Source organism: Fulmarus glacialis, unplaced genomic scaffold (genome assembly GCF_000690835.1).
Source record: "Fulmarus glacialis isolate BGI_N327 unplaced genomic scaffold, ASM69083v1 scaffold8235, whole genome shotgun sequence".
In the NCBI taxonomy this organism is placed as follows: domain Eukaryota; kingdom Metazoa; phylum Chordata; class Aves; order Procellariiformes; family Procellariidae; genus Fulmarus; species Fulmarus glacialis.
Window position 1 is genome coordinate 32,404 of NW_009214863.1, and position 15,479 is coordinate 47,882.

The 15,479-nt window shown below is 39.3% G+C and overlaps 1 protein-coding gene across 1 annotated transcript; it reads right to left on the bottom strand.

The window, feature by feature from the left end:
• Window positions 1–210: 210 nt before the first annotated feature.
• On the bottom strand, window positions 211–14,793 carry GRAMD3 (GRAM domain containing 3; the record flags this gene model as incomplete). Its single annotated transcript, XM_009578717.1, has 10 exons — window positions 211–252; window positions 3,871–3,964; window positions 5,771–5,872; window positions 6,318–6,405; window positions 6,595–6,717; window positions 8,417–8,528; window positions 9,226–9,306; window positions 9,427–9,498; window positions 10,497–10,592; window positions 14,665–14,793. Coding segments are annotated over 10 exons (939 nt in total), but the record flags the coding sequence as incomplete, so codon positions are not given.
• Between the last annotated feature and the right edge of the window lie 686 nt (window positions 14,794–15,479).

Sequence of the window (15,479 nt, forward strand, 5' to 3'; positions counted from 1 at the left end):
ATATAGGTACATGTAGATCAAAACATGTATGTTTTCAAAACATGCTCAAGAATAAACTGACGTTCTGCATCATGACATGAGGTTTACCGTAGTTTAAGCTTGGCTTGGACTGAAAATATAGAAGCTTGAACTCTGGCCAGCAGAGCTCCTTTGGAACTGTTTGTCAAGAGAGAAGAATGAGGTCTGAAGCAGTCTAAGAACATGGACGTTTCATTCACCATCTTCAAGTAGTTTTTGTAAGTTGTTCTGTATCTTAGAAAAAGAAAAACAATTGGGAGGCAAGAAATGTTATACTGCATTTAAAAAAAAAAATCAAGACATACTCTTCAATACACTCTCTGTGTGCACGTTAATTCTGTCACAACTATTCATACCAACGGTATTCATGTTAAATGCTTTCTGCACTAGAGTCAAAGGAGACATCTGGATACGATCAGCCAGCAGCACACCTAGTTTTCATATTACCAGTATCTCCTGCAATTTCCTCCTATAGATTCTCTTCTTCATTGGGTACGAGAAAATAAGATAGAAAAAACTCTGTAGCTAGAAAGGGACAAGAAACCAAATTATTTTGAACTTGATCAAAACCCAGTAAAAGCCTCAAACTTCAAAGTTGCAGCTCTTAGGTTTAAGTGGATAATTCAAATAGTTTTTTAACAGCTTCAGCTACACAGCTGGCTATAGTGTGTACGCAGCAAAATAAGGTCTTCTAACCATTAGCAGACATGTCCCAAATTTAGTGTATTGATTATGGGTTATCCTTCCTTAGTTACACTGAAGGCAATGCCAGCCAGTCGCATCCTCAAGGATGATTTGCACAGACCTATTTTACACAGCCTATTTATCTACCCTTCATCTCCTTGCTCTTAAAAGCAGAGAGTGGGGAATATAGTGGGTCACATCCCCTGGCACACGTGTTCTCTGTATCTTAGTAATTAGCAGTCGCTGGTTATAGAAGGTTAAGTCACTTTCAGACTTCAATTTGAGAAGCCATTCTACTTCCTGTTCAAGGACACCATTTCTTAATCCTACCTCATGATTTCTAACCCAGATGCACACCTTTTTCAAGGGGGGCATTTTGGGGGAAGGAAAAGTTAAGAAGCACCAAATTTCATGAGTCACTTAATGCATACACAGGAATTTCCTTTTCACAAGCTACTTTAGAATAAGGGAATGAGTAACATCAGGCCACGTTTTCCCTCTCCCAATTTAATGCATCTTCTGATAGATCTGGTGCATTTTAACAACCTGTTAAATACACTTAAATGCCAAAGCAAAATCCTGCTAAGGCACGGTAATTCCTTGGCTCCAAGTATGAAGTAGAGCTTGTAAAAATCACAAGGTCACACTGAAAAAGTCATTGCAACATACCCTTGCACTGAACATTTTTTAATTGGAGATTAATTTTTAGTTTTTAACCTAGATAATTTCTGTGCTTTACTTTACAATGCTGCAGTCACACAGGAAGTGAGGGGAGAGACAACAAGTTACACCGGAACTTTTATGCTACCTTTGCTGCTGGAGCCAGCTGCTGCCAATTACGAGCACTTTTCACTAAGGCGTATGAATCAGTTACGCAACTGCAGGAACGTTGCTCAGAAAACACAAAGCTGTTAGATTTCTACCAGTTTTGCAGTACAAGAGTAGGGTCAAACATCCTGTTCTAACCACTGCTCATCTCGATTAGAGAGGACTGGGATGTGGCAATATGCAGCTACCAGCACTGCTCATTTGCTTGTATGCACAGCAGTTGATTGTCTTGAGTATTTTGCAAATACAAAGGAAGACTTTAAGGGTCCAATACTGTGGACACTAACTGAAAAAAGCACATGACTTAAGACTCTAATTTAGGACAGAAGGTCACTTCTCTGGGAATAGCTGAATGATCCAACCATCCAGCTGCCTTTTACTGTGTCTCCAAGCAGAGACTATATAAGGGAGTAGGAAAGTGCCTAGCCCGGCTGCAAAGGGCTGGCTGGCTGGCTTCCAACTTAAATGAAGGTCTCCTATGATCCATCTTGCCAGCCTGTCCCAGACAGCTAGAAAGCAGTAAGCCCTTAAATGACCTAATTTGGCTAAAGATTGTATCTGCTAATCATCTGGTAAGCATTTTCCCCTTGTATTCATATTGTTATTATCCAGTGCATACAGAGGGGTTATACTAGCATTATTCTAGACTTCCATAGCCAAGGGGGTGGAGATGTGGGGCGAGAAACCTCTTTTTGGCAGTCTTTGTAAAACCTATGCCACACAAGTAAACAGTGATATTATATAATTCTAGCTTTATACTATTTGAGAAACTTGGTTTGGGAAAAAAAAGTGTTGAAAGACCTTGGCATGCACTCAGTTTTAGAAACAGAGGCAAAAATATCCCATGTGACTTAAGCACATAGGAATTCAAGTAACTTTTTTTCATGCTTGGCCAGTGTATGCGTTCCCAGCACATAAAATTTCATACACCTGTACTGGGTGCAGTTGTCAAGGTTTGGGGGCAGGGGCAGGACAGAGTGCTGCAGGGCCAGCTGCTGTGGGAAGAGGCCAGGGGCTGCCCTGTGCTGGAAACTGCTGTTCCCGCAGCCTCCAATGGACCCACCGCAGGGCACAGCTGAGCCCCTCAGCCAAGATGGGGGCGGAGCCTCTGGGAAACTGTATTTAAGAAAGGGGAAAAACACCAAACAGAGAGGAGGAGAGTAAGAAGGTGAGAAACAGCAGAAGGAACACCAAGGTCTGAGAAGGAGAAGAAGGAGGGGCGGAAGGAGGTGCTCCATGGCAGAGAAGATGTCCACGCTGCAGCCCATGGAGAGCCCACGCCAGAGCAGGCGGTGATTTCCTGAAGAACTGAAGCCCTTGGGGGAGCCCATGCTGCAGCAGGGGGAAAACGGGGGAAAAAAGGAGCAGCAGAGAGAAAACTGTTATGTACTGGCTGTAACCCCCCATCAGCCCCACTTGGGGGGCAGGGAGTGGGGTGAGGAGTCGGGAGCAAAGGAGTGAACTTGAGCCTGGGAGAGGGCGGAGGAAAGGTATTCTTCTATCATTTGTCCTTGTTTCTCACTACTCAAATCTACTTTAACTGGTACTATATTAAGCTGATTTTCCCCAAGTTGAGTCTCTTTTGCCTGTGATGGTAACTGGTAAGCAATCTCCCTGCCTTTATCTTGATTGACGAGCTTTTTTACCCTATTTTCTCCCCCTGTCCTGCTAGGAAGGGGGAATGAGAGAGTGGCTGGGTGGGCATCTGACTGCTGGCCAAGGTTAGTCCACCACAACACCTGAAGTAGAAATACGGCCTGCACACCCACTCTTGTTTTGCATAGGTTTCCAATTTAAGTCAGCAAGTGCATTTAGTTTTGCAATTAGAGAATGGTAAAAGTAAAGGTCAGGTATAGGGAATTACACAACTGGTGCAGCAGCATTTGTGTTACTAAAGTGAAACAGGCAGATTCCAGCCACTTCATATGAAGAGGCTGACTACATATGAAAGCCAGCATCATTTTTCTTAATAAAAAAACCAAAACTAAAACAAAAGTCCCAGAAAATTTCATCAAATAAGTAATAAAGGTTAAGAATCCTTAGCCTTGATGAACAAAAAAACCATACTGAGATCATTACATGCAATAATCACCGCTGAAGTACCCAGTTTATTAGTATTCCTCATTGTAAACCTCAGCTCAAGGCAAAACATTTGCGCATACCAATGCTTGTACTTGGGCTAATTTACAGTCCAAACCCCCGTCCTTTGTCTAGGAAAACATGACAACTTCTAGCATCAAATCTGAGGGTAACTTGGCACTTTTCAAAATAACAGACCATAGAAATTCAGCAAGAACCTGACTAGTGTATCAGCATTTGCATTATATCATAGGAAGTTACCTTTTCCAATTTTATAAGATTAGCAGTTAACTCATCACAAAGGGCATCAGCATTAATTTGCAGATGAGATCCCAAACCTTGGCGTGCTGGATGTCTGTCAAACAGAATGAAGAAGTGAGTGTGACAGAAGTGAAAAAGAGGAAAACAGAACTGAGAGAAACATGTAGATGGGAACACAATGACGACATTGTGAACTGTACTCGTTTACAGAAACAAAGGCCTAAGTCACTTTTGCACTCTTGACTACATTCTTTATGTGGTCTCATTCTCCAGAAGTTTGGATGGAAAACTTTACAGCTATTTCCACTGGAAATAAGATGAAAAGTTGCCTAAGTTCCATATCCTGTGACTTGCAGGAAATCAAAAAGCCCAACGTCTTGACACTGTAGAAGGGCACATTAGATCATCCTGTATCTTGTACTGTTTGGGATCAGAGCAACAGAAAATAGGACTTTATCATATAAGAGTGCTACTGAAGAAGGACACAGCGTCCTGCTAATTAAAACATGCCAAATGTGGGAAAATGGCTTTTGACATTGCCTTATTAGAGATAAGTTTACCCCTCTCCTTGCATTATTGGTAAAATGTAAATGCAAGCCTGTTTAAGATAAAGAATCATTTCCTCCCTATTCCTTTTTTATCAAGAACCTAGCTCTGTCTTCTGACACACACATACAAGTCCTACTGCTTTCCACAGAAGACAGTTGAGAGCAGTTGGATCCCAAGCAGCATGGTCACTGTTCAATACGACCACAAGTGCATTGTCAGAGTGACCTGTTCGTCATAGATGGGTCATCAAAGAAAGCTGAATTAAGTATCCAAGAACTTGCTACAGTTTTGAAACACTTGCAGACTGTTCCACCCAGCCTGGGTACAGCTCTGGCTTGAATTTTATTTCCCCCCTCTGTTTTTCAGGTGGTGCTTCTTCAGCTGCCAGCATTCCCGCTCACGCTGCATGTAGCTGCAGGTTTTGCAGTGAGATTTATGAATTACTTTTTAAGCCATGTTCTTCAGAGCAGCTCAGTAAAAAATCAGTTATAAGAAGGGGAGAAGAGTTAATTCATAATTTAATGCTGAATAAACTGTTTAATATTCTCAGCAGTATCCAGTTAACTACTTTCTGTCTTAAGAGAGGAAAAGGAAGCTGATACAACTTAGAGTGGCATACAACTGTGGTGTATGCCCTTGCACTGCCTCTCCATTTGACGTTTGCATATTTCCTACCCATGCAACATGGAGATCAAAAAAAAAAAATGCAGGGGCAGGTAATATCCACAACTCTAACTACAGAATGGAACTATCAATGGAGCTATGGCCCATTTCCCTATTTCCTCTTCAAATACACAAAGAATCTTCCCTTGATAAGTTTGGATTTTTTTGTTTTGGTTTGGTTTTGTGTTGGGTTTTTTTTGTTGTTGTGTTTTTGTTTGTTTGTTTGTTTTTTTATTTGAGCAGGACAGGATATCAATCTCTAAAAAGGATATAGGCAGGCCAAAGCTTTAGAAAACATTCTACAAGCAAGTCAGATGTATTAGCCCAAATGAAGTACCTTCTGTCATCTTAGGCTAATCAAATGACATTAAGACTGAAGACAGAAGTTACACCTTTTCCACAGAATCACTGCTCTGGAAAGGAACTGCTCACTTCAGCAGTTTACACTTAAGTGACTCACAGCTATCTGAAACATTCTCAAGGCAGTAGTACACCATGATACATCACATTTGTACTAAAAGTCTTAAACAGAAAGCTGTGAGATGAGGCCAGTACAGATACAAGAACTACAGGACACTAAAGTATCACAAGGGCACTACAGTATCACAGTGGTTTCTGAAGAAAAATGAGCATGGCAGATACTGGAAAAAGATTTTAACCCCCCCAAATTTTACAGAGTGTATCTTACTCCTTAATATGTGATTCAAAGGATGTGATGGAAATAAGACGTTCCTCCAGGACACTGATTTTATATCTCATGTAGAAGGTAGAAAATATTAATACACAAACGCTGTAAAAGAGAAAAATAAGGTACACCACTTAATAGAAACTTTAGAGGTACCTGACAAATTTAGTATTAAAAGCCATATAAATTGTTACTTTTACATGTTGAATAACAAAGGTAGCATTCTTAGAAACACCTCAGGAATACCCATCAGTGGCATTCAGACAGTTATAAAAATCTCACCCTTCAGTATGGCTGTGCTAAGTGTCATGTAAAATGAACTTGCAAGTAGTTAAACTCTTGTAACATTTCCTGAACCAAAAGACCCTTTGCTTTTAAAAGTAAAAGGCCTGTTAAGTAACCCTGCCCCAGCATTTCTACTTCTGAAAAGTATAAAGGCCACAATTCCCAATAATTTCCTTTTTTCAAGTGAAGCTTAAATTATATTAATCTATGTAAACACAAGAAAATCCTAGTATTCTGACAATCTTGGTATTACTTGCTAACTTACAGAACTGCGTAAAATATAAGTACATGGTTCAGAGATAAGAGCTTCTGGGACTTCACTTTGTGGAAGAACCTGAAGGCTTCAGAATTGCCTGCAAGAAAAAGAACCAAGTGTTACTTTGATCAAAGCAGACCACAGCACACAAATGGTGTTTTGAAGCATGCAACAGATAATATAAACAAAAAAAAAAGAAAGAGATCTTCCAAATTATGTGAACTGACATAACTATACAAACTTATCTCAACTAAGTCCAGCTGAAGATCTGCCCTTGAGCCCTTACCATTTCGAGGACTGTTTTGGGCTTTTCCGTCAGGTCCGCGTTTACTGTGTGCATCTGAACGGACAGACTTCGCCTCAGTCTTGGAAACTTTCAAGTGAGTCTCTGTCTCAACGACATGATAATCTGTCAAAAGTAAGATTTTTAATAAAGCTGAAATATGAAGTCAAAGGAAGCTGTTAGCAGCTTAAGATAGTCAAGGAGTAGGGGAAGACGATGATTTTAAAAGGTCTATTTCTGGACTTGGATAAAAAGCAGCAGTTTGTTTAGGAGCCTTAAAACTGTTTGCATAGTAATTCCACATCATTACAAAATATAAAGAAGCACCTGAACTGGAAGAGGAGGATGTATTCTGCATTTACATTTCCAGATCCTTGGAAAGATGGCAACCTGTGCAAACTTCGAAGGTTATCACTCAATTTCCAGTCAGAAGATTATACAGACGCAAAAGTAATCTCTCAAAAGGACTGAATATGCTAGAGTAATGATTCCAAATTACTTTAATAGCAACATCAAATTGCTACTTGCATTGAGATATTGCATTGTTATTTAAAAGGCTCCCTTTCCTGGCTGTTTTTTAAATGCAGACAATGTCTTGAAAGAGATGGGACAGAAAAATCCAGTCACACTCAGTTTTGTCCACGCCGTGGACTGCTCTAATGATGCACAAGAAACAGAATCACAAGTGACAAATGTGTTCCCCCCCCAATTCCTTTAACTGGATATTGTTTTTTTAATTGTGGAAAAGGAAAACAGAAAGATTTGAAGTAGTTATTAGCTGTAAGAAAGTAAGACAGCAACTTAAATCATTATTCAGAAGCATTCAAGTGGCAAGTGATGACACCACAATTTAGTTACTGCTTCACAAACACCACCAAACAATTAAAAATACACACACAGTAAATACCAAAGACCAATGAAAGCAAATAGGCCCAAATCATACCACTGAAGAAAAGACACATAGGAAAAAAGACGAGTTAATTAAAACTAACGTGACAGAAAACGGCTATGAAAAAAAAGGATAGTATTTCATTTAAAGGTAATGGTAAAAGTTTCTTATTATACAAATTATTTTCTAGTCAAAACGGGAACCTGGAGTAATAACAGCATAACAACACATTAATATGTTAATATATATTAATTGTACAGCAGAATAATACCGTAGGTTTTGCTAATAACATTCAGCATGTGCTACACAAAACAAGTTCCGCTGTACTTAAGAACTTAGATGCAGTGAGTTTCTACACAGCATTCCTGATAATTAGGTGAAGAACTTGAGGCATATGAGACTACAAACAGTAGTGTTAAGAAAGAACAACTTTGGACAGTATCTTCAAGTGTCTTAATAACTGCAAAGAATAAAATGAGGGCTTAAAAAACAAAACCACAAAAACACATGTCAAAAATAACTTTTTTCATGACCAAAAGCCACCACAGTACAGAAAATTACTTGTATAGATTAGAAGTAGTTACACTGTGACTTGAATGACTTTAGAATAGGGGTTTTTGTTTGTTTGTTTTTCCTTTTTTTAAAGGAGGAACATCTCCTACATTGTATCTCTGCTAGCATAACTGATGGGGGATGTGGGGAACAGATAGTATATGAATAAGCAGCTGGAGGTAGTACTGACAAATCAGATCCGTTGCTGACCAAGTCATTGCCTGAATCTGGATTGCAAAGGAATATAATAATGGAAGGACCTTAAAAACCATGTAATTCTCCAGGACTGTGGAGAATGTAGATTTCACATCAGAAGGGGATTACTGAAGCAAACCTGAGAGCTAAGCCATTCTCATTTTCTTGGGGTCCGCCGATCCCACTCACCTTGGAAGCATTCCAGCTCTGGGGTCTGTGAGCCTGTGCTGCTGGACTCTTCCATCTCTTGTCTCCGCTGCTGCACTATTCCATCCAGATCAGAATAGTCTTCATTGAAATCCTGATGGGGAGAAAGAGTCACAAGAAAGCTCAGCCCTGTTCTAAATCTAAACAACCTTATTTCCTCTGACCTCCCTCTAGAAACTGAACCAACAATTACAGATTTAAAACTGTTTAACCAGGAACAATCTCTGATATCAAGATGTTGAGATCAAGTTAGCAAATAAGCCCTGTATAATCACCAGAATTCAAGCCTCATCCCTTGCCTTCATTTAAGAGATTACGTCTGTGTGCAAAGAAAGAGACTGTTAAGTTAGACAAACTGAGAAGTCCAGGACAGACATTACCAGAATTAGACTCTGGTCACCATGTGAGGCTACACAGCTCTTTCAGATGTCTGATCTGCCTCACAGAGGAAGGACTGCAACTAGAAACACTTCAAAAACTGTTCATGGCAGAGGAAGAAGCAACTTTCAGTCAGTACAGAGCGCTGTGAAACCTGACTGCTAAAGAGAGATATATACAGCATACAGACCTTGGAATATATCCAAAGCATACGCATGAATATATACTGCATGTGATCAGATCAAATTACACCTATGCCAATCATTCCCACTGCTTCCTAATGTTAAAAAAATCATGGAAGTTTTAGAAACAGATGTCATGATTTCCTTCAGTTTCCTTTCTTCAGACATTGTAAGTAGTACTTGCAATGAAAGGTGCCATGCAACAAAAGAACAAACATCTAAGCCATTTACCAAGGGCAGAGTTGTAGGACGATCAGCTCTGAAGCTGTTTTCTGCAGAAGAAGGATTTGGGCTGTTGCCCATGCTTGTATCCTGAAAAAAGCAGCAGTGTTAACAAGGAACACACTCAGAAACTATCTAGCATTTAAAAGCAGGAAAGCAGTAATAATGAACACAAAGCTGCATACCATTTTCACTCCCATTAGTACTTACCTCAAGATGTCTACAGATAGATTTTAACAGCTTGTAGGTGGTATCTCTGGAGAGTAAGGAGACAAACATGTACTAAAAAACAAAAGTTCCAAAACTGTTTGAGAGAACGCATACAGAACAAGCTTCCTTTTATCTAAATAAAACTGATAGGTGGTTTGGCTGATCAACTAACTACTTCCAAGAACTTCCATATAGCAGGAAAAACCTCCACTCCTTCTAAGCCTATGACCTGAGGTTAATCACAAGGAACAGAGAACAGGCACATAAAAGTTACCATGTTCTGCTGCAGGAACCAGAGCATAGTCCAGATCTGTTCTTTTTTTTAGAAAGACTTTGCATACTATTTTTAGCTACCCCTTGAAAAAAAAAAAACCAAAAACAAACCACAACTCGATTTTTGTACACTCTTCTGCATCCACAAAATATTTGTGCAATGAAAATGGGCTGGTTCTAAAGCTGTTCTTAGGATAATCACATTTTCTACTGATTGATGCAATTACTATTCCAGAGTATCACTGTAAGCAACTGTACTCTGTGCATCTAAAGTATTGCTGGTCAGTAAGAGACCCAAGAAAATGAAAGAATACTGTCAGAGCTGCCAACAAGGCAGGTAACCCTCTGTGCATCCACTTCCTGACCCAGCTGTTTCAGTTCCCGCAGTGCTACTACACAGCAGTCTTGGAGAATGGGGAGTGATAGATTACAGAGAGCAGGTGGCAACCAGAGATTCCATTTCTTATTTTCTCACCAAATTCTACACAGCTTTGTTTACTGCACATCCAAAGAAAAAAGACAGGGAGTTAGTAGGAGGAATAAAAATGGTCCTTGCCTTCACAAGAGAGGAGGCAGAATAAACTAGAATCATCCCTTAAGAAACCAGATACTCCAGGGTCCTAAGTCTAAATGCCCATAGGCGACCAATTCCTATAGCTGTTTAAATCACCACTTGGCACCTTCAAGAATCTCTCATATTACTGCCAACAAGTAGGGAGAAAAAAAAACAAGTAGAAAAAAAAAATGAAAAAGCAAGCAGGCAGAGTGGAGTAGCTTCACCCTCTACCAGCACTTACCCTATCTGTGACTGTTGCTATGATCAGAGCATTTGGCACAAGAAGGGCAGTCTTGGTTTTCTTCAAAAGTGTCACTGAGAGTACAGGTATACTAATCTGAAACAAGATCAATGTAGTGTTAGAGTCCCAATATGCGCATACAAACCTGCATGTTCTTTCACAAGAAGCCAGCCTACCAACTGTGATAAGCCAGACCTTCAACACTCTTCACTTAAACATTTCTCCACTATGTCCCTCATTACTCATATTTCATATGGAACAGGTATGGTTTCAGATTATTACTATTTCTTAACTATTTTTACTTCTATTTTTATCAGATGCAAATCCAGGCTTTTGTTTGTGTCTTCCTTTCCTGATCCCTTCCGGCTCTTACAAGACTGCAGGCTTAGTTCACTGTAGATCTGCAGAACAAACCAGTCTTAAAGCTAGGCTTCTTTGTTTAGAAACAAAACATTTCAGAACACATCAGACAAAAGAGGCTTGTTGAACAATGAACATAAAAGTCTTCTCATCACTTACAGATCCTTTAGCCTGCCACAAGCAGCTGAGTAAACAGCTTGTCCTTCAGTAATGTTGAAAGACCCAATACCCACACGCCCACTGACTTACTGAAACTGATTTTTGTGTGTGCCATCCAGACTGCCTACATTTACATTGAAAAGTTCTCAATTTTCCTTCCTGCTTTGTGTTAACATCCAACCCCATTAGCTTGATGCCTGCTAAGTTTCAGAGTATTTCACTTCAGATATTCTGTATAAGCTCTTCTTGTAAACCCCATATTACACAGGACAAAATACCTGCTTTGACTTTCAGTTGAAAAGCCTAGAGCTTAGTGAGTTAGGCAAGTATAATAATCCTGGATACACATGATTAGGATACAGCTCCTGTTAAGAATTCCTTTGGCACACACTGTCACAACTACCTGAGAAGTTTGGAAGCAAGATTAAAAGTGTCCAAAGATTGTTCAATGAGCGATCACAGCACTGAATTAAAAACATGTCAGTGCAAAAGGAGAAGGAAGTTACTCTGTGCAGAGTTTCATAAAACCTTGTTAACTTTTGTTCAGAACAGCAACACAAAATCATGAAATGAAAATTGGTTTCAGGTAACAAAAAATGTATTTGTGTCCATTAGTCTGGGTGCAAGATTGCCAGCCGCTGATTAAGCATGGCTAGTCAAGTATCTGCTTGTCATCCAAGGGCTAGAAACTCGCTCTTCAGTTGGTACTTAGTTTCGTTAAAAAAGCGTGCTACCAGAAAAAAACCAACCCAACCCAACCCAACCCAAATCATATAATTGTAATTATTCTTAGTCCCAGGTCTGGGTCTAAGAATCTGTAGATCTGGTCATCATTTGTTTATTGATTTTTTAACATGTCAGCTGTATTTGTCCTGCCTCAGAAGCCATGTCTTTTGAAAATGGGTAATCAAACAGGTCCTCCACTGTATCTTTTCTTCTTAAACTGGATATTGTATTGTCCCACAAAGTTTTTGCAACACTTTTCAAAACAGCTTTTTCTGGGAGTGGAGAGAAGGGAGCAGCTACGATGTGTGTTCTATGGGAAAAACCCAGAATCCTCAGGTAGTCAGAACAGAATCTGCAACACTTTTTAAAAAACAAACAAAACAAACAACAAACCAAAACAAAACCAAACCAGAAGATTTTTCAGCTAATAGTAATGATGAAAAAAGCAGCTTGGACGTTTTCTAATTTGTTCAGTTCACCTCAAAGAACCTTAAATCAGAGTTGTTAATGACATTCTACTGAATGCTATTTTGATGGGTAACATTACTGTACTCAACACTAAAGTGTACTTAAGTGGAATTAAGTACTTGGTTACCGCACTGTTACCTGAGCAATAGGTTAAAATGGTGAAATCACTGCAAAGTACTTTATTTCCATCTGGAGTAATAATTATTTCAGGAAACAAGGTTTACCTGCAGGCAACTTGGAAAGCAACTAAAATGCGTAAGATAATGCTTAGCTCCAGGAAAGACTCAAGGTCAATATATATAGCTAAAACAGAACTACCTGGAATGACAGTGATGTCTTTCAAAGCCTAGTCAATCCTGCAGAAGCAATCTTTTGTTTTTGAATATGCACAGTGTTTACACTGCAGATTCAAATCTCCTGACTTGCATGGCTATTCTCTCCACCAAAGCTTTCAAAAAAAAAATTCTGCAGGTAGAAGAATTCATGTTGAAAATTTTATTAGAACGTGTAGACCTGCTACTTCTCACAATAAAACACTTTATTACTGAGCTTAAATTGTTTTACAAGTTCTAAGCAATAGACGTTTCATGCCTTGGAAACTTTGTCAGTGTATCTGAGCGCTAAGAAGGTTCCTCTTCCTGTCAAGCTTGATTTCCTCCACCCCCTCCCATTACATTATTTTTCATTATATCCGTGATTTTCCTGCTTTTTTGTGGATGGTACTCCTAAAAGTTTGTGCATGCTGTATGTGACTGAACAAAGCTTTAAGTGTGTGTTGCAGGGGTAGGGGAAGACAGCTGGAAATAAATGATCAGGCCTATCCCCTTCATTCTTTGTTTTCCCCACAATGTTTCCTGAAAACAATGACCCAGAATTGAATAATTTGGACTATCACTATAGCCACTTTCACAAATACTGTCCACTCTACTCTATCTTGTAATATGTTTTCCCTTTTCGTTGTATACATAAATATGTAAATATTCCTGCATTTAAAAGCCTGTTGACAAAGATAATTTCCTAGTACTACATCATTATCATCCTGCATCTTTTTTTCCAGGTCTTTCTAGTCTACTTGGTAGAGTTCTACCAGATTTTTGTATACATTTAGCTTAGCTTGAATTTAGAAAGCTGTCCCACAGTTTGAAGTAGTCTCATTTGTTTGTGATGAACAGGAGATTGCTAATATAGCAGCTTCAATTTTGATGAAACTAATTGCCAAGATAGCTGTTACTAATTATGAATGACAGTATCCAACCATTTGTTCATTTTGATTTCCTTGTTTGTGCCACATGGCTTTCACTGACATACATACCATCTGCATTAATGTACTGCCTATGACTAATAGGATCCATTAACTAGGAATCAGTAACAACTCAGTTTCTTGGGCCAAGCAGTAAAACACAATAACCCGTAAGGTCACTATGAACGATGTGTTGTTAATAATTTTAAGCATTCTTTAAACCTATTCCACCTTCTTAAAAGCCATTTCAGAGATAGATTTCCATCAAAATGGTTGACAGCACAGAAATGAGATACTGTCAACTCCTAAACTGGCTTCAGCACCTCGTTCACTGACAAAGAGTCTGGATCTAACAGGAGCTTTGTTCAAGGAAGTACTCGAGAAAGAAGCCAAAGAAATCCTCACAGCAAATCGAGCTGTTTCCCAATAGAAGCTCAAAAACAAAGCAGAGTTTATGTAAGCAAAGAAAACCACTCCAAAAGCTCTGAATCAACAGAACCAGAACACAAATCTTTTTGGAAAGGCTTTATTTTTATCTGTACACGTATCATTCACCACAGGGGGCCCAAGCCTTAGGTGGGTCGTATCGGCACCTCGAAAGAGTAAATGATGGTCTTGTAAATTTCCAACTGTTCATGTCCTATTTCTGCTCTTCATACTAAGCTCACAAGTGAAAACCTAGCAAACTGGTTTTTCTTTCCCTGTTCTCTGTTTATGCAGAAAAGAAGGAGTGCTAGAAGAATCCCTCAAAGACCTTTGCCACTCAACTCAGAAGCCAGTTTTAGTTCTTCCTCTTTAATTGTCTTAATATGCTTAATCCTCCCCTCCCGTTCCCCAACTACAGTCTTGTAGTCCTTATATTTTTCAGCCTTCCTTCCTCCTCCTCCTCCTCTTTTCCATACTTACCCCAAGAGAGACATTTTTGTACAGTTTGTGCTACACAGGCTTGGCAATGCCCTCACCGCTGCGTGTCAGATCCTTTCCTTTCATTCTTTTTTCAGACAGGAAGTCCTTAAGAGAGAGACTCTATCTTTAATAATAATAGTGCTCCAGTTCTGGAGTGACATTTGGGCATTGCTTCTGAACAGTGATTGTATTCAATAATACTTAGAAGTAGTAGTAGTATTCTAGCCTTGCATAATAATGTGAACTTCTGGTGATGAATAAACTGCTAAGGAATAGCATTATTGTTCTGTACATAAAGATTTTACTAACCTTAGTGTCTTTACCAAAAACCTTGGAATGAAAGCAAATCCAGTTTTCAGAAAGGAATAACTTTCCTTGGTACAGGATTTCTTTCTGCAGAGCACAGGTAAAACCTGAAACAAATAGATCCTCTATAATCTTTAAGGTAACCACAACCCAAGCCAACTGTTACCCATTTGGCTTTTGTTTTGCTCCTTTTTCAAAGCCATAATATGTTTAGGTTTTTGCCTTTTGATAAACGCTATCAAACCTTGAAATATTCAGTAAGTTTAACTAAGAATGACAAGCTCAGAAGATTTCACAGGGCTAAGTTTAGACTCCAAATATCTTAAGGACAAAGACTGAAACGCTTAATAACATGCAACATCCCAGAAGCCAAGAATCCTTTCTGAGAGAGTACCACCCAGTTTCCTACAAACTTTTTGACTAGCTTTCAGGTAACTAGATTATGTAAATGTAAAGAGCTTAATGAAAGGTTTTAGCTTTAAACTTCTAGCTCTATACAGTTGTCTGGACTAGATGACCAACAGAGGTACAACACATGTAAAGTAATATCGCTTTTACTTCACAGCCATTGAGCAAACCATTTCTCATTCATGAACCGCTTTCCCTGTATTCCTTTCAAGAAATGTTTGTTATACATATCTATGCAGGAAAAAAGAGGATGGTTTCGGTCCATTGACCTCTGGACTGTCATGGTTTAACCTGGCAGGCAGCCAAACACCACACAGATGCTCGCTCACTCCCCCGCGCCCAGTGGGACGGGGAGAGAATCAGAAGGACAAGAGTGAAAACAAAAACTCGGGGGTTGAGATAAAGACAGT